A 26,482-nucleotide genomic window follows, 5' to 3' on the forward strand; every position below is an offset into this window, starting at 1 on the left:
CATCTGCATAACAGGTTGTTTATGAGTCTTCCTCCAATCCTGATGTCTCATTCTTCTTCATATAGTCTAACTTCTAGGATTATTTGCTCAGCATATAGACTGAATAAGTATGGTGAAAGGATATAACCCTGACTCACACCTCTCCTGACTTTAAACCAGGAAGTATCCCCTTCTTCTGTTTGAATAACTGCCTCTTGGTCTATGTACAGGTTCTGCATGAGCACAATTAAGTGTTCTACAATTCCCATTATTCGCAATGTTATTCATAATTTATTATGATCCACACAGACAAATGCCTTTGCACAGTCAATAAAACACAGCTAAACATATTTCTGGTATTCTCTGCTTTCAGCCGTGATCCATCTGACATCAGCAATGATATTGCTCGTTCCACATTCTCTTCTGAATCTGGCTTAAATTTCTGGCAACTTCCAGTCAATGTACTGCTGCCACTGTTTTTGAATAATCAGCAAAATTTTACTTGGGTGTGACATTAATGATATTGTTTGATAATTCCACATTCTGTTGGGTCACCTTTCTCTGGAACAGGCGCAAATACAGATCTCTTCCAGTCACTTGGCCAGGTAGCTGTCTTGCAAATTTCTTGGCACAGACAAGTGAACGCTTCCAGAGCTGCATTTGTTTGTCAATTGGTATTCCGTCAATTCCTGGAGCCTTGTTTTCCAACAATGCCTCCAGCGCAGCTTGGACTTCTTCCTTCAGTACCATCGGTTCTTGATCACATGCTACCTCCTATAATGGTTGAATGTCGACCAATTCTTTTTGGTACAGTGAGTGTGTATTCCTTCCATCTTCTTTTGATGCTTTCAATATTTTGTCCCTAGGATCCTTCAATATTGCAACACGAGGCTTGAAATGTTTTTTTTTTTTTTTCAGTTCTTTCAGCTTGAGAAATGTCAAGCATGTTCTGCCCTTCTGGTTTTCTAACTTGGTCTTTCCATGTGTCATTACAATACTTTACTCTGTCTTCCTGAGCTTTTGAAATCTTCTCTTCAGCTCTTTTACTTCATCATTTCTTCCATTTGTTTTAGCTACTCTACATGCAGGAGCAAGTTTTAGAGTCTCTTCTGACATCCATTTTGGGCTTTTCTTTCCTTTTTTTTTAATGACCTCTTACTTTCTACAAGTATGACATCCTTCCACAACTTGTTTGTTCTTCAGTCACTGGTGTTCAATGTGTCAAATCTACTCTTGAGATGGTCTTTCAATTTAGGTAGTATATACTAAAGGTCGTACTTTGGCTCTCATGGACTTGTTTTAACTTTCTCCAGCTTCAACTTGAACTTGAATATGAGCAAGTTCCATATTCTGCAGTTGGCCTTGTGTGAACTAATGATATTGAGCTCCTTCATTGTCTCCTTCCACAGATGTAGTTGATATGATTCCTGTGTATTCCATCTAGAGAGGTCCATGTGTATAGTCGCCATTTATGTTGTTGAAAAAGGTATTTCCAATGAATAGATCATTAGCCTTACAAAATTCTATCATGAGATCTCTGGCGTCGTTTCTATCACCAAGACCATATTTTCTAACTACCAATCCTTCTGTTTTGCTTCCAACTTTTGCATTCCAATCACCAGTAGTTATCAATGCATCTTGTTTGCATGTTTGATCAAGTTCAGACTGCAGAAGTTTGTAAAAAAAAAAAAACTTCAATTTCTTCATCTTTGGCATTAGTGGTTGGTGCATAAATTTGAATAACAGTCATATTAACTGGTCTCCCTCATAGGCATATGTATATTATCTCATCACTGACAGTGCTGTACTTCAGAATAGATCTTAAAATGTTCTTTTTGACAAAGAATGCGACATTTGTTCCTCTTCAGTTCGTCATTCCACATAGTATGATCATATGATTGTCCGAATCAAAATGGCCAATACCAGCCCATTTCAGCTCACTAATGCCTAGGATATTGATCTTCAAGCATTCCATTTCTTTTTAACAACTTCCAATTTTCCTAGATTCATACTTCATACATTCTACTTTATGGCTATTAATGGATTTTGCAGCTGTTTCTTCTCATTTTGAGTCGTGCCACATCAGCAAATGAAGGTTCCGAAAGTTTGACTCCAACCACGTCATTAAGGTCAACTTAGCTTTGAGGAGGCAGCTCTTCTCCAATTATATTTTGAGTGCCTTCCAACCTGCGGGGGGGCTCATCTTCCAGCACAGTATCAGACAATGTTCTGCTGCTATTCATAAGGTTTTCACTGGCCAATTTTTTAGAAATAGATTGTCAGGTCCTTCTTCCTAGTCTGTCTTGGTCTGGAAGCTCCACTGAAACCTGTCCACCATGGGTGACCCTGCTGGTGTTTGAAATACTAATGGTATAGCTTCCAGCATCACAGAAACACGCGAGCCACCACAGTACAACAAACTGACAGATGAGTGGTAACAATAAAAGGTAGCTATTACGATTATCATTCAAACCCTTATCTAAATTTGAATAGGGCTTAGATAACACTAGCTGTTAATTTTCTTAGGTATTATAACGATATTGTGGTTATGCAGGAGAGTGTCTTATTCTTAGGAGGTGTAGTGTCTTGATATTTCCTACTTAGTTTTAAAATAGTTGGGGGAAAAAAAAAGTAGGGAATGTATGTACGTGATATACACAACACATATTACATACACAAAGCCAGATAAAGCAATTGTGGCAAAATGTTAACCAACTATTAAATCTAGGTGGTGGGTGGCTATACAGGTGTTCTTTATATTATTCTCTTAATTTTTCTGTACATTTAAAATTTTTCATAAAAAAATGTTTGGAAAAATGATCTCCCCTAAAGTCTCCAGCCTGGCACAATTCCCTATCTCTCCTCCCTTCTGTGAATTCATAACTCTCATGGTCTTATTATTATCCTGCCTTGTATTGCTATCTAAATTTTTATGTGTAACTTTTCAATCCAAACAGATTATCACTGGGTGAAAGGCAGAACCATGGTTTATTCTCCTCTTCGTGCAGCTATAGCTCTGTGCTATACACACAGCATATTAACAGTAAATATTGGTGGGCCAGCCAGAGGAATACGTCTCACACACACATGCACACACACGCACCCCAAGCAGGGGCTCTGTTCAACCTTTTCAGCTCCTTCCTGCTTGTCGGGTCCAGCCTGAACCCTCAGCTTCTCTTCCCAATTCTCCATATCAGTTCTTGAGCCGAGAACCAAAAAAAAAAAAAAAACGTTCTCGTTGAATCAATTCTCGCTCATGGCAACCCCAAGCATTTCAGTAGAACTGCGCCCATAGGGTTTTCAATGACTATGGACCTCTTGGCAGTAAAAAGGCACCTCTGGGTGGACACGAATCGCCAATCTTACTTTAGTAGCTGAGCACTTAACCATTTGCGCCACTAAGGGAGAGCCAAGCCTGGTCAATCAGAAGTCTTCTCCACTTCCCTTCTGGCCTGGAGAACATAGAACCTATGGAGCTACTGAGCTGCGGTTTCGATTCACAAGTCCTTCCCTATGACTGAGCTTTAGCCCTGGCTCCTAGTTTGTATTCCACCTATCAACCAGCCCCTTCCTGCCCTACACTCATCCCCAGCCCCAGGAAGGACATGTTAGAATCATCTGGAAATATTTTCAGATTAAACGGACCCCTTCAGGGTTCTACAACACCCTCCCCAGTACAGATTCACTACCAGGCAGAGCATGGTATCAGCGGGTCCTCTCTTTCAGGAGTGCTGGGGGAGAGGAGGATGAGAAACATTGCTGGAAGCTGAAGCTGCTGCCCACATCTACCTGTGTCTGTTCCTCTTGCCCAGGTCTTCATCCTCAGGAACAGGGTCGATGTCAGGCAGAGGGATGATGTAGCCACTGTCCGCGCTCAGTCTCTGCTCATCAAGGCCACCCTCCCAGTCCTTCAGCTTATCTTCCTCGTTTTTATAGGTGACGCCAATGTACGCGTTGTCAGAGTCCACACGCATGCGTGCCACAGCAGGATGGTCACTCTTCAGGAAGTCCAGGTGAATTTTCTCATAACTCTATAAGCATTCATTCAACATATGCAAGCGTTATTGACCAGACTGCAAAATGAATACAGATGCTGAAAACTTACTATTATTTAGTTATATGTGTTTTCCAACTACCCCATAGCTTTAAGATTTAAACAATTTAAGGAGCGAATACATCAACCATCCCCAGAGATGCAGGACAGCAGAGAAAAGGCAACCAAAGACAGAGATCTCCTGACGATAAAGCTTAAGATACCCTCCTGCAAGTCAGTAGCTGCAAACATGCTCCAACTCTTCCCTGGGACCATCCTGGACTCCACTGGCCCCTATATATTGTCCCTCTAGGGCTCAGAGGAGCCTCAATAAGAGGTGATGAGGACTTCCACTGGGCGGTCTTCCTAACCTCCAAACGTTGGGACAATCTTACTCAAAACTTAGGAACCATTGAAGAAGCCCTGGTAAAGCAATGGTTAAGAACTTAGCTGCTGACCAAAAGGGTGGTGGTTCAACCCATTCGGCATCTCTATGGGAGAAAGACCTGGCGATCTGCTTCAGTAAAGACTACAGCCTAAAAAACCCTATGGACAGTTCTACTCTGTCACATGGGTTCCCTATGAGTCGATGGCACCTAACAACAAGCACCCAACTCAGAGCAAGCCCAGAGCAAAAAATGTCTGCTAAGTAAATGAGTTTTAAAACAGTAGGGATCTTTGCTGTAAAAAGACCCCACTTTCAAGAATAGTTACAATCTCTTCCCATCAACACATCTTTACCAATCAGAGCATCTCTGACCTAGGGTTAATTTTCTTTTGCCTTCTAGACTGCCTCAATTATGGGAGCTGTTATGGGCAGTGAAATAACCAATAGACAAAAGTATTTCATTTCCAGCCCAGCATGCAACCTCCTAATGCTGTACCCCTCCTTGAAAAGAAGGAAGACAGGCAACAAGTATGAAAAGTCTGTTGCTGTGTGCTGTTGAGTCAATTCCAATACATTGTGACCCTATAGGACAGAGTAGAACTGCTCCATAGGGTTTCCTAGGCTGTAATCTTTACGGGAGCAGATCGCCAGGTCTTTTCTCCCATAGGTTCAAACTTTCAATTTAGCAGCAAACCACTGAGCCACCAGGGCTCCGTAGGAAAAGTCCACCTAGTTACCAATATGAGTCCAGGACATTGAATTTAGTATACAAGTAAGCCGGGGTTTCCTTCTCGGTACCCCAGCACAAAGTTGTTTCATCCATTTATGTACACATTTGTTCATCTGAACAATGCTTCCTATGCAACCGAAAACCAGCTGGAGCCACAGATAACAGCTGAGGCTGTTCTTTTGAATCAGCTGGTAAAAGCCAATTTCGCAGGGATTTAGGTGCATTCAAATTAGCGATTTAATGGCCGTGGATGTCCCAGACTTCTAACTGCACAGGAGCTTCAGATACTCAAACATCTGCAGAGTAAAGTGCTTACAGGTGTTGCACACTTAAAAAAGAGGATGAAAGGGGAGAATTTTGATTAATCATTGAGATCCAGGGCCCATGGAACACTCCATCTTTTCCTCCTTTGAAACAGTTCCCTTAAAACAGTGTGGAACACCACTGCTCCTTGGCATAAAAAAAAAAAAAAAAAAACAGTTGCTGCAGAGTCAATTCCGACTCATGGTGACCCCATGTGTGCAGAGCAGAACTGCTTCATAGGGTTTTCATGGTTGTGACCTTTCAGAAGCAGATTGCCAGGCCTTTCTTCCAAGGTACCTCTGGGTGGGTTTGAACAGTAAATCTTTCAGTTAGCAGCCCAGTACGTAGCCATTTGCACCACCCAGGGACTCTGCTCCTTGGCATAACTGCTAGCTATTTTCTTCTTCCTTTGCCCATTCCTTTCCCTCCATCTCAGTAAACCCAGACAAACCTTCTTATATTGTCCAGGCAGCAGATTCTCCACAATTTCACTCAGGTGGTAGAAGGAGGGTCTCTTCTCTGGCTCACTGTTCCAGCACTTCACCATGATCTCGTAGCTGGAGGGGCACAGAACCCAGAGTGGGCACAGGGAGGAGTGTCAGGGGGCCCCTCCCCATAGAGACCCACACCGGGCATGAATGGCAAGGCCAAGAGGATAGGGAGGGAGCTCACACTTCACTGGTGGCATGGTCGGGTTTGGCCATTCGGTACCCACTCTTTATCTTATTGTAAAAAGTCGAATCCACCATCATGCCAGGGTAGGGTGTGCCACCTAAAAGTCAAAGAATAAAATAAGCAGTATTAACAAACACGGGTGAGATACACTATAGAAACCCTTGGGGTGATAGCACCTTTAGAAAACGCTGGGGATTCTAAAGCCTTAAAGCACTGATTCTTTCATGGAAATTATGTGTTACCACCTCCTTCACTTGCCAGCGTCGCTCAAATCTTGAATTGAGCTAGGACTTCGAGGATGGTCACGGCCAGACACCCCAGGCAAAAATCCTACAGGCTCAGAAAAAGTACCAAAGGTCTTTCAATGTTTCTGACTACCAAAACAAATAAACAAAACCTGTTATTGTGAAGATGATCGATTCTGACTCATGGCGACCCCATGTGTTACACAGTAGGAGTGCTCCATAGCGTTTTCTTAGCTGTAATTCTCATGGAAGCAGGTAGTCTTTCTTTCTTCTATGGTACCACTGTGGGGGGTTTGAATCTCCACCCTTTAGGTTAGTAGTCAGGCGCAAACCATTTGTGCCACCCAAGGACCCTTCTAACTACTGAATCTAAAACCAAACCCATTGCAGTCAAGTCAATTTTGGCTCACAGCAACCCTGTAGGACAGAACAGAACTGCCCCATATGGTTTCCAAGGAGCAGCTGGTGGATTTGAACTGCCAACCTTTTGTTACCAGCCAAACACTTAACCACTGCCAACAGCTCCAATCTGCATAACACCAGTTGTTGTCGAGTCAGTTCAAACTCATGGCACCCCCATGTGTGTCAAGTAGAACCATGCTCCATAGGGTTTTCAATGGCTAATTTTTTTCAAAGGCAAATTGCCACGCCTTTCTTCTGAGGTGCCTCTGGTTGGACTCGAACCTCCAATCTTTCAGTTAGTAGCCAAGTGTGTTAACCGTTTGCACCACCCAGGGACTCCGCTGTTCCTCCATAATAACCCAAAATAAGCACAGAAGTCAGGCCCGTACCAAGAGAGAAGATCTCCCAAAGCAGGATGCCATAAGACCAGACGTCACTCAGGGTGGTGTAGAGGTTGTCAAAGATGCTCTCAGGAGCCATCCACTTCACGGGGAGGAAGGTCTGCAGGGAAGAAGGGGGAAACTGAATCCCGTCTACACACTGATGATCTACACCAGCAGAAATGGAAAGATGGTCACTCTGGACTAATAATAACCTGTACTAATAATCTCGCCACGTTAGTGACTCTGTTGTGCGTTTTCTACACTGCTGTCCTCTAGCACGCAGAAGAGTGCCTGGCACCTAGTGGGTGCTCACTAAATATTTGATGAGTGGTGAATGACCAATGTTGCCTCTTATGTCCTCCCCAAAAAATAACATGCAAAAAAATTTAATCCTGGATTTTTGTCCCCCAAAACATGAGTCCTGAATGCAACTGTGCCCTGTTTTCAGGCGTTCCAAGGAACAAAATTAAAAACACATTCAGTGATCTGTGAGCTTTTGGACCTTAAGAAATACAGTAATTTCCCACCACTGCAAAGAATCATGCGTTAGGGTAAATTTTTCCAACCTCTACTGCAAGGCTGACCCAACTTTTAGAGTAAACACTAGACTGAGGCAGATACATAAAGTAGCCACGTTAGCATCCTTACTCTCTCTAGGACGGCCTGGGGAGATAGCAGAGATTCATATCCTTATTTGAACAGAGGAGAAAACTGGCTCCACCGAAGTCCACTGATTTGTTCAAGGGGCCTAAAGTTGTATAGGAAGAGCCCACGGCTATGTGAGAACACGAACCACGCGGAGCCTGGACTCAGGCCGGTGTCCCTCCCAGCAGCCCTGTGGCCTCTCACAACCAGTGCAGCTGGGTGATTTGGAACTATACACGCAGGTGGCAGATGTACGCCAAGTTACTTACATCTGCTTGGAGATGGAAAGGGCAGGGAGAAGGTCCAAGTATAGGACAGAATGCTTATCTTTAAGGAAATTGTACCCCTAGGATAATACTCAAATGGCCTTAATATTGTGGGTGTTATGGATGCCTTTTGAAAATCTGATAAAAGCTAGAGATGCTCTCCCTAGAAGCACATGCATGTACATGCATGTACACAATTTATATATTAACACCCAACATTTACTGGGTGCTTATATGTGCCAGGCACTGTCCTAAGCAAGTTACAGGAATTAACCGATTTAATCGATACAGTAACCCAGGAGAAGGTACTATTACCACTTTCATCCTACAGATAGGAAAGCTTAGGCACAGAATGGTCAAGTGACTTGCCCCAAATCCCAATGCTAGTAAATGGCAGAGTTGGTACTCACACTGGCAGAGCCTGTGCTTTCCCCATGGAGCCCCCAAGCCCACTCATGACTCTCCCGGATTCCATATTGAGAATACGGGTACCCAATGGTTAGAAGTTACACCTGATTTCAGAGAGTCAAACCAGGGAGGGCGAGCATGCAAAACGAGGGGAGAGAGCACTTACGCTGCCTTTTGACACGTAGTTAGAATCATGCATGATATCTCTGGCCAGGCCAAAGTCACAGATCTTCACAATTTTCCCCTGAGCCAGGAGGACATTGCGAGCAGCCAGGTCCCGGTGGACACACTGCAGGCAAGGGGAAGAAACGACTTCAGCACAATCCATCTGCAGCTAGACAGCATCACCCCCATAAGACTGGCCACTTCATGGTGGTGCTGGGAGCTGCCGGCACAACACCTCAGGCACGGTGTCCCAGCAAACGAAGCAAACCTCCCCACATTGAGGCTCTCATCCCAACCACTCCCCAAAGACAGGGAGCACTGGAGAAAGGGAAGACACTGGTGATGTCGGACTCCTGCTTAGGCAAAGAAGAGTGGAAGAGAAATGAGAAGCAGCCATCAAGACTGCCCTCTCCCAGATCTATCTCCTAACGTCTCCTTCCACACTTGCTCACCCTGGAATCTGTGGCCAATGTCTACAGAGGTTTCTGTTCCTTGATTATTTTTGTTGTTTAATACTTACATTTTTTGAAGCCAAAAACTCCATTCCTCGGGCAACTTGATAGGTGAAGCTCAACAAATCCAACAAAGTAAGGCCTTCTGAGTTATCATCCGAGAGGAGGTTTTTGACTTCTGAGTCTGCAGAAAAGTAATTAAGTGTGTTGGTGTGGGCAGAGCAGGAGATGACACCATCAGTGACACTCCTTCTGGCTGGGCTGTTGTCTGCCCAATCCTGGCCAGAGAATTGTCCAAAGAACACATCTGAAATGATCTTCTCATATAGGGTTTCTCCATCTCACAGGGTGGGTAGCGAAACTATGCAAAGGCTCCTTCTTTAAAAAGAAGTAATATCTACAGAAAAATATACCCAGTCCAGAAAACAAATTAAAAAAAAAAAAAATCCGTGTGTGTGGACGTGGGGAGGGTGTATACACACACACACACATATTTGGAGTCCCTGGGTGGTACAAACAGTTAAGGACTCTACTACTAACTGAAAGATTGGCAGTTAGAACCATCCAGAGGTGCCTCAGAGGAAAGGCCTAGCGAGCAGCTTCCAAAAGGTCACAACCTTGCACCCTAGGGAGCACAGATGTACTCTGCACACATGGGGTCACCATGAGTTGGAATCAACTTGACGGCAGCTGGTTTGATTTTGGTTACACAGGAATATCATCTTATCCATAACGGCCGATCTCAACCAATCTTTCGGATGGTTTTTTGTTTTGTTTTTTGCCTGCTGGGTTTCCTTTTTCAACCTTATTTAGCAAATCACCTGAGTCATCTTTACACAAACACACACTCACAGTCACGCATCTTCCATGTTGAACATACATTATGCCCTTCTGAAAAAAAGAGCTCCCAGAAATTGCTTTTTAAAGCCATCTTTCCTAATACTTGGCTTATTCTGTGGAAAAAAAAAATGAAATACTAATCACAAAAGCTAGAACTCTTAAAGATCAGTGCCAATGGCTTTGCATTTAGTTCACTTTGTTTGTAACTTGTCCACGTTCTCCAGTTATCCTATCTGGAAGGGTCCCAGAGTTTTCGAGGAAGGAGGCAATCTAGGCCAGCAGTCCTCAGCTCTTTCTGAAAGTCTTCAGGCAAGTGAAGAGTGGCTCCAGCCATTCACATTTTTCCAGCCAGCCACAGGAAGGCCAGAAATCAGCGGTCTGTCTGCCAGCAGGGCCCAGGCTTGAGCATGACTCAGGCTCCCCTGCCATCTGGAGCCAAGTCCACCAGCACAGCCTGGGAAGCAATGTAAACTATTTTTAACAATATGGGAGGGAGAGGAAGCGCTGGTTCCGATAACTCTCGTTGGCTAATCTTTAAAAAGCCCTTGGACACTCACCCATTTGGCAATGGGAAGTGAATGGAACTTGGAACCACAGAAATGGAAAATATTATTGTGTACTGAGCTTTGCAAAACAAGCACATTCTTTTTTTTTTTTTTTTGATGGATCCTGCCTTTCACTTAAGAACCTGAAAACATTCAGAACATGTCAGTGATTTTCAAAACAATTTCTATGGCAACTCAACAATTTTTGCATTGACCAGAGCCAATAAGGTAAGCTCGCAGGACAGGTCAATGTCAGACCATCCATTAGTCAGCTTCCTCTCCCCACTCCAACCCTGTAATTAGATAGAACCCCAGAGGCGCCCCTCCACCGCACCTGCCGAGCTGATATGGGGTGGTCCATTTGGTATGGGTATCAGCTCCCCGGAGTTTAGAAATTAATTCAACCCTGCCATATGTTCGTCTGCTTTGAAAACAGATGATCCTCCTTCAAACAACATTCAATTGGAACACCCCCCAATCCTCGTCAGAAAATATAACCTCAGATTGTCTACTCATCAGTATCTATCACAAGCTGGACGTGAGGAAAGCTTTTTAGCAAATATTCAATATGTATTGAACTCATAGATGTCATAGACTTATAAAAAAAAAAAATATTAGGAACCAACATAAGATTCCTAACTTCTAACTTCTCCAAGTAAGGGTGTTGACAAAAGACAATAATCACCACGTTTTCATTTTCTTTTTTTTAAAAAAGAACATTTTTGAAACTATTCCCTGAATTCACCTTTAAACTAAGTTACAGGTTACTTCAAAAAGTAAAGATTGTCAACCTTGAGTATTACGTTCTTTTAAAAAAAAATTATCTATACAAGACTAAATAATCAACAGCTATTTTAAAGCACAGATGAGAAGGTTGTGGGGGTGGGGTGCAGGGAGTTTAGGTTAATGGGAGTGGAACAGAAATAACAAGAATTTGACACAATGTGAAGAACGTAATCAACATCACTGATCATTATGTCCAGAAACTGGGAGCAGAATGGGAGCAGGTTTTGTTGCACATATTTTCACCAAAAATAAAATGAAGTATATATCTTTTTTTTTAAAGGGCATGCTAACACCAAAAAAGAAGGTCATTACATCAGAAAGAACAATTCTTTAAACTGGTTACATTTAAAGCTAGAAAACTTCATTACATTAAGTGTGCCTTTATTCTCTTATTTTCGATTTACAGGTCACAAGCCTAGGGGAACGTATCACAAACCTGGGAGAACATGTCACAGACCAGTAGTGGTGCACAGACCTGCATTAGCGACCGTGTGGCCTGAAAGACCTGCTTACCATCCATCCCTACCTTCCACTGAGCATTTTAAATATCACATTAAGCCACTTAAATGTCACAACACCCAATAAGTGAGTATAGACGCCTTTACCTAACATAGATTTCTTCTTATACGAGGCTGGGCGATCGTACAAAGATCTCTGGATGTCTGAATACTTAGAGACCTCTTTCCTTTCCAGCATGGGGACATACTGCGTGGTATCGGCTTGTTTCATGTCCATGTAGTCACCATTGTTTTCAAAAGATAAAATAACGTAACTGTAAAAACAGAAAAAGAAACCTTAGCCAGGGTTCCGCTCTGGAATAATCACTGACCATTCAATAAATGATAATTTAAAAACAAAAACCAAGCCTGCTACCATGGAGTCAATTCCAACTCATGGCGACCCCACATGTTACAGAGTAGAACTGTGGCACACGGTTTTCTTGGCGGTAATCTTTGTGGAAGCAGAATGCTAGGGATTTCTCCTGCAGTGTCACTGGATGGGCTCAAACTGCCAAACTTTAGGTTAATAGTTGAGAACAAATGGTTCGAGCCACCCAGGGACCTCAGGTGATGGTTAGGTGCCTATCGTGTGGCAGGTAGTATGTGGTAGGCACTGGGGTTATAGGGATAAACAGAAGCAAAATCAATCTGTGCCCTTTCTGTGGGGAGATGAGTATGAATAAATAATCACACAACGACATAGATGATCTCAAACTCAGGTGTGCTCTGAAGGAGGGAAGGTTATAATAGCATATAAGGAAAACGACTCGATCTGGGGAGAAGAAGGGGGATCAGGAAGCACTTTCCCTAAGACATAGAATGAATCAACTTTACAAAGATGGGGAAGACTAGGGGAATGTTTGAAATGATGCTTGGCACAAATAAAGGGCTGAACAAATGTTATTACTGACTTATTTACTTATATATTCATTTATTTGTTCTCAGTGCCAGTCCCAACACCTTGTCTGCAGGAACCTAGACATTCTGAATAGCTACACCCACGACTATGGGGCTATGCTCTCATAAAACCTATAGCCATCAAGTCAATTCCAACTCACAGAAACCCTGTAGGGCAGAGCAGAACTGCCCAATAGGGTTTCCAAGGCTATAGTCTCTCCTGAAGCAGACTGCCACTCTTTCTCCCATGAAGTAGCTAGTGGCTTCAAACTACTGACCTTTTGATTATCAGCAGGGCACTTAACCACTGCACTACCAGGGCTCATTACGCTCACATAGACTTATAAAATTTTACAAGCCTATTACATTTAAAGTTTGAAAAATTCATCGCATTGCCTTTGTTCTTTCTCTTATTTTCAATTCATAGGCCACGAACCTGGGCCATGTGGCCTGGGCAACAAATTACTACTGCTCAATAATACTGAGCACCATTTGGTATCCATCAAGTAATTTTATAAGAAATGAACTCATTGTACTTTCTGATCTTTACAGAATTTAAAATCTACAGTGATCTTTATAGCCATTTGTTGCTCTCTGCAGTGAGGATTCCTACCATCGGCTTGACTTATAAGCCCAGATTCAGCAAGGGCCAGTATCTCAAACCAAAGGGTATCCAGACAGTTACTCATGCATTACAAAAACTCAGACATCACTGGCCAGAGCTGCATTATCTAGGTCCTAAGTTTTTTTTTTTTTTTTTTTTAAGTGGACTACCATGGAAGCAGCAGTCAAGAAATCAAACAATGTATTGCATCTGGCAAATCAGCTCCAAGGCCTCTTAAAGTTTTAAAAAAGCAAAGATGTCACTTTGATAACTAAGGTGCACCTGACCCACACCATGGTCTTTTCAGCAGCCTCATATGCATGCAAAAGCCGGACAATGAAATACGAAGACAGAAGAAGAACTGATGCATTTGAATTGTGGTGCTGGCAAAGAATATTGCGGTGCCTGGAGAACGAATGCGTCAACCTCAGAAGAAATACAACCACAATGCTCCTTGGAAGCAAGGCGGAGAGACTTTAGCTCACGTACTTTGTACACGTCACCAGGAGAGACCAACTGGTAGAAAAGGACATCATATTTGATGAAGTAGAGAGTCAGCAAAAATAAGGGAAACTCTCAGTGCGATCGTTTGATACAAGAGCCACAACTTTGCCCGGGTGGTACAGTGGTTAAGAGTTCAGCTGCTAACCAAAAGGTCGACAGTTTGAATCCACAAGCTGCTCTTTGAAAACGCTATGGGACAGCTCTACTCTGTCCTACAGGGTCGCTATGAGGCAAAATCAACTAGACGGCAATGGCCTTGGTTTTGGGGTTTTTATGGACTCAAACATATCAATGATCATGAAGATGGCGCAGGACTGGGCAATGTTTCTATTATACATAAGGTCGCCATGAGTTGGCACTGGCTAGATAGCAATTAACGACAACAACAACACAGGTGGATCACATATAAATGGCAGAATGGCTCCCAGGACTATTCCAACTCTCACTCTCATTCAAACCAATCAGCGAGGCCTCTCCACATGATACACCCACAGACATCATGTATCTGTCTGCACCATGTCACAGGATGACTGGGCAGGGTGACTTGACTGTAAGTCTTGCTACATCCTGGCTCTGAATCCACAGGTATTGAGTCCACCAAGACACGGTTTCTCCCCAATGGGAGGCTCGTAAGACAATGATACACAGCAGCGTCTCTCTGTGCACTCACCTCCGTGTGCTTTCATCAGCGGGGTTCAATCCAAAGATGTCCAACTCTTTCTTTGGCTTCTCTGGGTGGTGACTCAGAAAGCTGTCTCTATTCTTATGCAAATAATTGACCAAATCCCCATAGAAGCAGTACTCAGTGATGATGTAAATGGGTCCTGTGGAGACCAAAACCAGTTTGGAGATGGGTATGAAAATGAAGAACAGAAAAGCCATGAATTGCTATGTTTGGACTTGCAAGATATATTGCTCAAAGAAATGAGCTTCCATCAATTCAACTGAATCCAGTCAACTCCAGTCAACACGCATATATTCACCGGCACGTTTCGGGGAGGAGAGTGAGGAGTTAAAAAACCTAGTTCAACGGCTTTCACAACCAAGGGTGTTCCGTGAAAATCCCTACCCCAAGGTCAGTAGGCTTACCTGATTTGGTACAGGCCCCCAACAAGTTTACAATGTTTAAATGTGGCCCCAGGTGAGTCATAATCTTCAGTTCAGACATGAGAGCTTGTTTTTCACTGGATCTGGCTGTGGCTGTTGAAGAAGTACATCATGTATCAGGTCAACTGAGCCACCTACTTCCTGTTCTCCGGAAAAGCCAGTAACAGCTAATTCTGTTGAAAACTGCTTTGTTTACCCAGAGTATAAAAAAGAAGCAGTGGCTCATTCTGAATGTTAATAACTAATTCCCTAGTCTTTGAGAGTCCCTGGGTGGTGTGGTTAATGCACTCAGCTGCTAACCAAAAGGTTGAAAGTTCAAGTCCACCCAGAGGTGCCTCAGAAGAAAAATCCGGTGATCTACTTCTGAAAAGTTAGCCATTGAAAACTGTTTGGAGCACAGATCTACTCTGACACACATGGGGTCGTCATGAGTTGGAGTCAACGTGACAGCAATTGGTTTAAGAAAAAATAATAACCTTGACTTTCCAACATGCAGGCAACAAGAACAATTTAAATAAAACTAATTGACAAAATAGTCTAAATACGCATAAAATCTAGAGTCAAAAGAAGCGGAATCCAGTCTTAAACTTGGCATTTACGAGCTGTGTGTAACTCACATAACATCTCCGTGTTCAAAAAAACCCCAGGAAGAGGCACTTACGTTTTAGCATCTTCACTGCTACTTTCATCACAGGCTGAGAACGGCTTAATCCATAGGCCGTTCCTTCAACCACTTTCCCAAAGGCACCAGATCCCAGGATACGACCTGTGGACAAGCAGAACCATTAATACACACCAATGTCTCCCATCATCACCTCAGCTTCATTTGCCTCGGCCAGCACTCCTGCGTGCACAGCTGGGCTGAGGTGGGTGTGTTTCCTGTATTGAGTAAGCATAATTATTCCTCCAAGTCATCATGTCAAAAACAGAACTGAGCCCACAGGGAAGGAAATTAGTGTAATTGCTTTTGTCAAATAACATTTGCAAGGGAAAGGCAAACACAGACGGGAGAAAGGGGGGCAGGGCCCTCCCTGGTGTGAGCACTCTGTCTACCAGCTCCTGGCTGGGGCAGACCCTGGCTTGTTTGCACTTGCTCTCTGTGGCTCTCGCCCAAGCCCCCTGGTTCTCTGCCCTTCTGTTTGCCACATGCAAATGGAGACATCTACTGCATCAATAAATCCTTAACTACTGGAAATACTTCAGTACTGAAAACATTGCTGATGCCAAGAAGTGATTAGGTAAAAACTGGTCTTCTTGCTGCCTGTTTGTCAGGAAGGTGCCCTGGGAGCACTGCATTTTGCTTCATGTTGGGAGATACAAAACGAAATCAAAGCTGTTGACTCTACCATTAAAGAGCTCCCAGTCTGGGGGATGTTTCCTGGGGTGATCAGGGTCACTGTGTAGAGACAAGCCAGGGAAGGGCTCAGCTCATAAAGGACACCGATGGTATGACATTGCCTCCTATTGCATGTCTGCATTGCTGGAAACTGTACCTGGAAAAGTGTTGCTTCACTTGCAACTTCATGATACACAGGTGTGTAAATGCCTCTTGGGATATTAGGGATTTTGACCTTTTCCACCATCTGTTTTTACATCTTAATTCCCCTAAGCTTTCTTGTTCCTCTTTGTAAAACAGAGGGAAAAAATAATAAAGAGAAAACTTAATCCCCTGGTAAAAGTATTTGAAACTGAGAGCAGCTACAGTGCTTTGTTTGGTCTCGGTGAAGTAACTATGGAGAACTAAACTCCGCTCTACTCTGGAATGAAAAAAAAAAAAAAATGAGGCAGGTGGATAATTAAAAACTGCATTAGGCATTCTTCAAAGTACATACCATTAGAATATTCATGGGGAAACAACCTCTAGCTCTAACTTTCATTTGTCTTTGTCCTGTTTTCATTCATTCAAAATGCAATTTAAAAAAAAAAATTCCCTTGGACTAAAGGGTCCCGCATTTGGTCTCAACCTAGGACTGAAATATTTGAGAAGTTTGTGATAAATTGGCTTGGTAGTGTTTACATCTCTTACTTTAAAATCATTCTATATTTTTATATTCTACATTCTAAATGTGTATATATATATATTTAAAAGTATCTAATCCACCCTCAGAATGTATTGGATCAAAATATCTTTTATGGGTGTCTTCATTCATTTATCATCTGTTCCTTTTTAGTCACGGAAATTCATCTCATTTCAATTTGTGTCATTTCCAAAGCAAAACCATTTTGTTAGGTATCTCTGCCAGGCCTCCTCATATTCTCTTCTCCCTTTGTACAATTTTCTTTAACTATAATTTGCTATGGAGAAGGATTAAAAAAAATCATTGCAGCGATCCAACTAACTCATTTTTTTATTAACTAAAGTACATGCTTTATTCAGATTCTCTCCTTTTTTTTTTTTTTTTTTTACCTAATGTATTCTTTCTGCCAATTAGCTCATTTTTAATACTGGAAAATATTTCTGAAAGCCAATTTCTATTGTCTAGCTCTTTCTAAGCACAAGCTCAGATCCCTTATTCCTCCATAAGCCTATAAATAATAAAGGTATGTACAAATCAAAAGGAAGTCTTGGTCATTCTGATCAGGGCCACAATAGATGGATCCTGATAAAATGGGAGAAAATGTGGAACAGAACCTCAAAATCCTAAAAAAAAATACAGACTCACTGTACCAGTTGAGACTGGAGGACTCCCTGAGACTACTGCCCTGAGATACCCTTTAAACCTTGAACTGAAACTAGCCCCCGAGGTCACCTTTTAGCTAAAAAATAGACTGGCTCACAAAATAAAGAATACCACCCATGAGTACTGTGCTCCTTTAAAAAATCCTCTATGAGACCAAATGGTCAACAATTACTTTAAAACAAAGATGAGAATATAACGGGGTAGGGAAGCTAGATTAATGGAAACAGAACAACCAAAATAGAAATAATGAGAATGTTCACTATTTTGAAGAATGTAACCAATGTCACTGGACACTTTGTGTATAAATTGTTGAATGGGAACCTAAACTGCTCTGTCAACTTCATCAAAAACACAATAAAATATTATTTTTAAAAAAAGAGTGGAAGGGGAATCTTGCAAGATCAACCCAAGAGGAGCTTACCAAGCACTAGTCCATCTCTTGGAAACTCCCATCTGGAGTCATAAGGCAGCTGCATGGGGTCCACATAAATATATTCATGTCCATCAGGGCTGATTGATTCAATGACCCTCCAACGAATTTCATACCTCGGTTTCTATAAATGACCAAGACAGGTAACTGGTGAGTTACCAAAGTTTGAATGCACCAAAGCTTAATTAATGGCAACAGTGAAGTGTGTGGACACAGTAGGACTCAACAACATTCATTCAACATATATTACTGAGCACCTTCTCTGTGCCAAGCACTAACCTAACTGCTGTTCTCCTTGTTCTCATGGACTTCAAAGATTTTGAGTTCTTTGAGAAAATATCTACCTGTTTCCAAATGACGACCAGGACAATAAGTGAGATGATCACAATCACCAATAGCACCAAGACTGCAGCCGCCACAGTGAGTTCAGAACGCAGAGCTAAAGGACAAGAGAGAGACTTGGTGGAGAATTTTCTCATGAACATGTGGGCAGGAAGGAAGGCGGTGTGACTGGGCCTGGGCCAGGGATCGCTCACTGTCAGTGAGGAACTGTGACGGGGGCCTGGTTCCTTATAGGGACAGGCAACACCATCTCTCAAACAACTATCTGCATGAAACGTCTACTCTCACCCTTCCTTTAGAAAATGACAAAAATTAGGGGATCTCAATACTTTCTCTCAACATGCTCCAAAATTAACCTTTTGGAGAACACGAATTAGAGCAGTCAAGACTGATAATGAGTTTTGCAGCTGTTATGACCTCAGAGAAGTCCCTGGGTGGTGCAAACGGTTAATGTGCTCAACAGCTAACCAAAAGCTTGGGGGTTCCAGTCCACCCAGAGGTACCTCAGAAAAAAGGCCTGGCAATCTACTAAGGAAAAATCAGCCATTGAAACCCTACGGAGCATAGTTCCACCCTTGACACACATGAGGTCACCCTGAGTTGGAGTCAACTCAATGGCTACTGGTTTTAATAATTTCAGAAACCTCTACTTGATAAGCTTTATTATTTTGAGAGGATGAATTTTGTTTATGTTGCTTTTGGCTTTCCTGAGTTTTTTCCTTTTGAAGAACTCAACTTGTCTCAACTGTTGTCAGGATAAACAAGACAGGAGATCTTCCTTCCCCACACACCGATGCTTAGACTACAGAAATCGGGTAGCTATACAATTGAACAAGTGAGATGCCAAAGGGCCTCTGCAAGATGCAGTTTGGGATCTGCATCTTGACAAAAGAGCTCCCACAAAATGTCCAGAGAAGGCCCTGGAGGAACATCCACAGCTGACTTTCTGCTTGGGGACTTCCACGCCTGTCTGGCCCCCACTGGGGTTCAACGTTTCACCCGAGGGATTCAGGGCCCAGCTGATCACTTAGACAGAGCTGCTCTGACTGTTAAGCAACTCACTGGGAGCCACGAGCTTCAGCTCTCGGTTCTCCACCCCAAGAAGATTCTTAGCCAGGCATCGAACTGCAATGGTCTCCTCTACTTTGGTGAAAGTAACTTGGCCCTCCACGGTACTCCGGTCTCGGGAGTGGATTTCAGTGATGATGTTTGAGACATTGTTGGCCAAAATCGTCCATGAAGTTTCATTATTGCATCTGGAGAAGAAAAGGACATAAATATAGAGCAGTTCCTGGGAGTAGTGTGGGGGAGAGCAGCCATGAGAATAACCTAAAACACCAAGCAGTTCTCACGTTGTCTACATTTGGAGGTACTGCAGGCTGACTTGCTTATTTTGTGTGCAGATTAACGGTAAACCTTGTGGGAGTTACTGCTTAATGAATACCGAGATTCTGTTCGGGTTGATGGAAAAGTTTTGGAAATAGTGGTGTCCTGGTGGAGCAGTGACTAAAGCACTCAGATGCCAACCATAAGGTCAGTGGTTCAAAGCCACCACCTGCTCTGTGGGAAAAAGATGTGGCAGTCTGCTTCTGTGATGATTTACAGCCTTGGGAACCTTACAAGGGTTGCTATGAGTCGGAAGTGACACAACAGCAGTGGGTTTGGTTTCAGATTGGATGGTTGCATGTTATGAATGTAATTAACATCACTCAAAAAATTGTTATATATATTTTACCACAATTTTTAAAAAAGAGAAACCTAGAAAAAAGAAAAAAAAAACTTTTGTGCATTTTCTGGGCACACAACCAGAGAGAATAAAATACATTCAGATAATTGAAAGTTAACTGTTCATGAAGGAGAGGCAGACATAAACAAGTTCCATAAAATATCACTACAAATCCAAAACCTTGAACCAACCAAACTGAACATTTCAACTTTGAGAATATTTAACTCCCTCCCCCCATTTTCCCACCCCTTCAGAAAGGCCTGGCACCCTCCCTTCTCACCAGGATGCTCCCCCTCACCACCCACACTGTGAAGGGCACCTGAGGAGTTACTTGGGCTAGAGCAAGCCCCTGGCTGAGTTATGAGACCTAGATTCCAGCTCCGTTCTATATCCAAGTCCTGCCCCCTCAAATTCTAAGACAAGGCTATGACTAGGAAGCTCAGCCTTCAGAAGAACAAATCAAGGCTTTGAACACAGCCAGTTGCCATGGGTGGATGCCTGAACACTTGGCTCATGTGCCCATTTGAGAAGGTTGAGGGACGGGGGAGGAAGGGAGTTAACTTCCACCTAACAGCAGGTGGACGAAGGAGGTAGTGAGTAGCCACATGGGTGCTTTTTTCATTTATGTTCACATGCTAGTCTAGTCACAAGTATAAATATGAGTAGAAAAGTTCACCACACAAGAAGTGTGAGGTAAAAATGCGGGCTGGAGTAGTAAAAATTCTCCTAGAACAGTGGTTCTTAAAATTCATCACTTTTTCAGATTAGAGATCCTTTGAGAATCTGATGAAAGAAATAGACCTTCTCCCTATACTACTCATGAACATGCATACACACTCTCTGAAGCTGTTCAGAACCCCATCTTGTAGCTTGTGAGTAACATGAGCCTTAGGCCAAATAAGTTGACAACGGTCTACTTCCGTAAAAGGAAAGACAACACACAATACAGGGGAAGTTAGAACAACTGGACCAAAGCAAAAGCAACACAGTTTCCTAAACATCCAAACACTTTGAGGGACAGAGTAGCTGGGACTGGGGCCTGAGGACCATAGTTTCAGGGGACTTCTAGATCAATTGGCATAAGATAGTTTACAAAAAAAAGTTCTACATCCCACTTTGGTTAGTAGCATTTGGAGTCTTAAAAGCTTGCGAGCAGCCATCTAAAATACATCTATTGGTCCCATTCCACTGAGAGCAAAGGAGAATGAAGGAAACCAAAGACACAAGGAAAATTCTAGCCCAAAGGGCTAAAGGACCAAATGAATCAGAGATTCCACCAGCCTGAGACCAGAAGAACTAGATGGTGCCAGCTATAACTAATGACCGCCCTGACAGGGAACACAACAGCGAGTCCTGGAGAGAACAGGAGAAAAACGTAGAACAGAATTTAAATTCACATAAAAAGATCAGACTTAACAGTCTGACAGAGACTGGAGGAACCCCCAAAACTGTGGTCTCTGGACGCTCTGTTAATCCAGAACTGAAACCATTCCCGAAGCCCAGTCTTTAGGCAGAGATTAAAAAAAAAAGATTAGCTAGGACTATAAAACAAAAATAATACACATGAAAGAAGCCAGTCACAAATGACCACATATGAGATGATTCCAAACCCAAAAGCCAAACCCACTGCCGTCGAGTCAATTCTGACTCATAGTGACCATACAGGACAGAGTAGAACTGTCCCATAGGATTTCCAAGGAGTGGCTGGTGGATTCAAACTGTCGACCTTTTGGTTGGCAGCCGAATGCTTAACCACTGTGCAATCAGGGCTCCAAAATGATTCCGTGTATATGAAATGGTCATAAAAGGCCATACAGAGATAGAAATGGTTGTCCTGGGCTATGGGGGGATGAGGGATTGGGGGTATGATAACTAAAGGGTATGAGGTTTCTTTCTGGAGTGAAGAAAGTGTTCTAAAATTGGTTGTGGTGATGGTTGCACAACTCTGTGAATATACTAAAAACCATTGAATTATACACGTAAAAGGTTGAGTTTTACAGCACGTAAATTATATCTCAACAAAGCTGTTATGGGGGAAAAAAGAGAGGCAACAAAAGAAATACAATGCATTTGAGGTCAGTTTTATCAAAGGAGAAACATACTGACCACAAAAGAAAAAAAAGAACACCTGGTTTCCATACTTTTTAATATCCTTGCAAATCATCCACTCAATGTCAGGAAGAGGGGTTCCTGCTGCCATGCACTTCACAGTCTGCACCCCAGTAGAGCCATGGTGGTCATCAACCAAGTCCAGAATAGAGGAGGGAACTGCAAGAGGTTGAAGGAAGTCAGCATTGAATGGTTCATGCCCCAGAACCCTGGGGACTGCAAATTGGAAGTCTGAGTTCAGACCTCATCCACGTGGCATTCGAACCTACAAATCCAATAACCACCCCAGAGAGTGAGAAAGCCAGTTGTGTGTGGAATAGTGCTCCAGTTTGGACAGACCCACTTGGTTAAAAGCTTTTCACAGTTTCAGTGTTTTGGGATTTGTGCCCTGTGGTGTTTTAAATCTGGAGTGAGGGAAGTGAAAAGACCCTGTGGTTATTTGGCTTAAAGGCAAGGAAGCTCTTAAAATTACATTGTAGTGTGGGATTCAAGTAATAGATTCAGCTAAAGTGTAACACAAAACAGCATTTACTAAAGTGTATCTGTGGAATGTTATTAAGTTTAAATTTTTTTTTTTTTTAATCTGCTGTCAGAGAAATTAGGGATATGCTAATGTCAAATCACAAACATTCTGAGGATCAAATGAGCCCATCTGAGACAGCACCTGGCAAATGGCAGGCACTCCGCGAACAGATGCTGAACCTGAATGTAAAGAGGCTTGGGCACTCCATTATGGTAGGAGCCACTGTACAATATCTACAAGGGAAGCTAAGCAAAAATGTCAGACTGTCCAGGGCAATCCAAGGTTTCCCGGATCAAAAAGCATCCCTTCACTCTTCCCAAAACTGGAGGTGCCATATTAAGAAATGGGTGCTGAAGAAGACGTTAGAGCAGAGGAATTGCCAAATTGCTCTAGAGCAGTCTGGAACCTCCCAGAATTATCTGAATACATAAGTCCAGCAAAGCTATCCCTGACATCCCTGCTTCCCTACTGAAGTGTAGCTTTTCCCTCTTCAACCTCATAGAAAATAGAAAAAAAATAGAAAAGTGCCGGATTCACTGAGCTACCGTTGTCTTTACATTGCCTTTACATACCTTGAGTTAATAGTTCAAAAGTATAGCTCTTCACATCATCTTCATTTTGAACTACAATAGTATAATGGCCACTGTCTTCTTCCTTAGCACGGATCAGCTTTAATTTACTTCGATACCTTAAAAGAAAAGGACTTCTTGCCTCAACAAGTATTAGCTAAGCAAATCCCAATTATTAAGCCAACACAGTCTTCAATTTAAAAATTATTTTTGTATAAAGTCAAAACACCTTTTTTTTGTCTGTATCATCTCCTTTCTGGCATTATCAACATATTTTCCACATGTTGAAGGTCCAAGCTATAGACACTTAATTCTTACAACAGAAAACCAGGCATGATAAGATGAGGAACGGCTTACATGGCTCCAGGAGCACTCAGCTCTGGTAAGGCCTGACTTCTAGATGAGAATAAACCCATTCTATTTTTTTTTTTAATCAGCTTTAAAAAAAAAAAAAAAAAAAAAAACACAACAACTTAACATTTACCTTCCAAAGAAATACTTGGTTCCCCTAAATATCTACCATGTAGGTGGTTAAGCCAAACAATGGAACACCACCAGACGAAAGAAATGAGAACCCTCTCTACGTATTGATACGGAGAGATCTCAGGGATATAACATTTCCACTTGCTTGTATTTGCTTAAAGGAACTCTGGAAGGTTTCACAAGAACTTAATGAAACTAATGAATGCATTCCCTGTGGTGGGTGGGGAGGAGGGGGAGCTGGGCAGGTAGGGGCGGGAGTGGAGTGACACTTATTACAGTGTACTTTATGTTTGTTTTTAAAGCATGGGATTTCATCATCTACTCAAAAAGTGAATAAGAAAAATATATTTCCATACATTATTAAAGGGAAATTTCCCAAAAGATTTCTTACACTCATTATAAATGACATTTGGACCTCTGTGTTTGCCCATACACACAAGAGCGTGTAAGCGTAAATATTTAGCATTTGCCCAATTTTTTGCCCTTCTTAATAAAATATCACAGTGTGGAAAAACAACTGGAAAGGAGAAAGAAGAACACTGGTTATGGACTGAGAAGACCTTGGGCGTTACTTAAATTCTCTGTGCCTCAGTTTCCTTATGTATAAAATGAAATAATCGTACAGATAGCACAGGTCATTTTGAGGGTTATTTAAATGACACTGTATGTGTGAAAGCATTTAGGAGGCTCAAAAGCATCTGAAAATGTACAGTCTTCTAGCCCAAGATGCTGAAGCCCTGGGATCTGTGATATGAACACACTGGGCTGGTTTTCCCTCCGCTGCATCATATTGATCATGCTTCAGGAATGGATTTCCTCAGCTTCCCCTTAGGCACACCTGCCTTCTGATTACCAAATGATCTTCTGTCATTCATTTTCTGCACTCGTTTGATCAAGAAGGCCAATGGGTACACTGGCTTTAAGTTCCATGAAGCCAGAGACCCCATCCATCTTGTTCATCCTTGTGTCTCCCAGAACATAATAGGAACTAAAAAAATACAGGCTGGAGGAATTCTTGTATCCCTTCAACAGGCAGCTTTCCAGAACCACTTAATTGGTGAGCTTGTCTTTCCACTACTGTTGATTATGGCTTGCAGATAGTGCTAACACAAGGGTCTGATGTGCTAGCTGTGCTGGAAATACCCTACTCTTCTCCCATCACAGTCTACTGGAAAGCTCAGCACTGCCTACTTCTTTGTTCACCTTCATTTTAGGCCATCAGACAGCCTTCCAGATTCAGCATTCCACTTCATTTTCAATCACTGTTCTACACAGGTCATAAAATCCATTTTCTCACAGCTAGCTCCGTAATTACTCATTGAATTTCATCCAGAAAAAAGAAAGTACATCCTGAGCTTAAGTGAGCTGATAAGAAAGATTCTGTTCTCCCCTTTCCTGACTTTTGTCTCTTTAAGACAATTTCTGACAAGGGCTAGAGCTGGACTCTTAGATTCCAACCATAGCTTAAAACTGCAAAAGACCTCAAGACAGTATCCGATTCAATTCATTGCCTTCAGAACATAAGATATTATTAACCCTACCTTACAGATGAGGAAACTGAGGCTGAGTGGTGATTTATTCAAAACTCCACCACCAGTTAAGACATGGAGAACAGTCTATTGGAACAGAGGGGTGGGATCTAACATAACCATTGCAGGTCTCTCGCCTAAACAAACTTAACCAGGCTCTACTTCTTATTTCCTATACAGGACTCCATTGGGGCAAATAAGTTTCAAATTAAATCCATGATTTCATGTAAGTTTGCATGATAATTGCCTTGGCAGCTGGAATCACCACACATGTCTACTCTTAATAGAGACATCAAGGAAGATATATTCAGTCCAGGTGTTTCCAATTTTACTTTCTTCCATTTCTAGCTGGATCCAGTAAACTGTGTTTCACTGGAGAGCAGAGCTTTTCAGCTCTTCTCTCTTTTCATTTTATCATAAAATACTATCTAACATACTATTACCAAATTGCAGTGTTTTAATTAAAGAAACTTGTAGCATTTCTTAACTCAGATTGTTAAGCTTTCTGGATTAACTTTTGGTCTGGGCTGTAAGACAAACACACATCTTTGTCTATCTAGAGCCACACAATAAAGAGGAAAGACACACTTGGGAAAGGTCTGTCTTTACCTTATCTCCTGAATCCTGTCTACATCAGTAGTGATCTCGGTCAGGTTTTCAATCAGCGTCAGGTTGTCCTTCAGCCAGGATATCCTAGGAGGAGGGTAGGCCTTTATGTCCACCACAAAATGTTTGACTTCATGCAGGTTGACAGCTTCCAACTGGCTGAAGTTGGGTTTGATTTCAATGAATCCTTTCTCTGTATGGAGAAAAGTTTCCATTAAATAATAATTACCAGATAGCACATCCCAAGCAGCATGGATGACTGATAGTTTAGAGAGCAGGCTGTACCATGAACAGAAATGGTGACTTTCTTCATTTCTTTGACCTCCTTGGTGGCCTGGCGGGCAGCACATTCGTAATCTCCACTGTCTTTCACTGTGGCCTTGGGGATTGTCAAAGTGTACACCAGCTTGATGGTTGGAACCTTGATTTCCTCGAGCATTGTGACACCTTTGCCTTTCTACAGCAGAAGAGAGGAAAACCAACTGTTTAAAAAGCTAGCTGCTGAGAAAGTTGTTTTAGAAGAATATGTAATGACATAGGAAGGTGCCTGCCCTACACTGCTGAGGAATAAAGCATGTAACAATACCTATTAGTTATTAAATGTATATATACGTAGAGAATCCCTGG

General features: G+C 42.3%; 1 protein-coding gene across 4 annotated transcripts in view; it reads right to left on the reverse strand.

The window, feature by feature from the left end:
• PDGFRA (platelet derived growth factor receptor alpha) overlaps nt 1-26,482 on the reverse strand; it is a 54,199-nt gene that overhangs the window by 4,824 nt on the left and 22,893 nt on the right. For all 4 annotated transcript variants that reach the window (XM_049886881.1, XM_049886884.1, XM_049886883.1 and 1 more), the window contains exons 6-22: nt 26,141-26,312; nt 25,859-26,048; nt 23,241-23,356; nt 22,178-22,304; nt 19,373-19,566; nt 18,313-18,407; nt 17,960-18,092; nt 15,519-15,623; nt 14,840-14,950; nt 14,421-14,574; nt 11,851-12,017; nt 9,143-9,258; nt 8,624-8,746; nt 7,145-7,256; nt 6,106-6,205; nt 5,885-5,990; nt 3,769-4,010 (exon numbers count right to left, since the gene is read on the reverse strand). In XM_049886881.1, the coding sequence (XP_049742838.1) occupies nt 3,769-4,010; nt 5,885-5,990; nt 6,106-6,205; nt 7,145-7,256; nt 8,624-8,746; nt 9,143-9,258; nt 11,851-12,017; nt 14,421-14,574; nt 14,840-14,950; nt 15,519-15,623; nt 17,960-18,092; nt 18,313-18,407; nt 19,373-19,566; nt 22,178-22,304; nt 23,241-23,356; nt 25,859-26,048; nt 26,141-26,312 (2,363 nt within the window). The remainder of the gene's footprint in view (nt 1-3,768; nt 4,011-5,884; nt 5,991-6,105; nt 6,206-7,144; nt 7,257-8,623; nt 8,747-9,142; nt 9,259-11,850; nt 12,018-14,420; nt 14,575-14,839; nt 14,951-15,518; nt 15,624-17,959; nt 18,093-18,312; nt 18,408-19,372; nt 19,567-22,177; nt 22,305-23,240; nt 23,357-25,858; nt 26,049-26,140; nt 26,313-26,482) is intronic.

This window comes from Elephas maximus, chromosome 5 (assembly GCF_024166365.1).
Source record: "Elephas maximus indicus isolate mEleMax1 chromosome 5, mEleMax1 primary haplotype, whole genome shotgun sequence".
NCBI lineage: Eukaryota > Metazoa > Chordata > Mammalia > Proboscidea > Elephantidae > Elephas > Elephas maximus.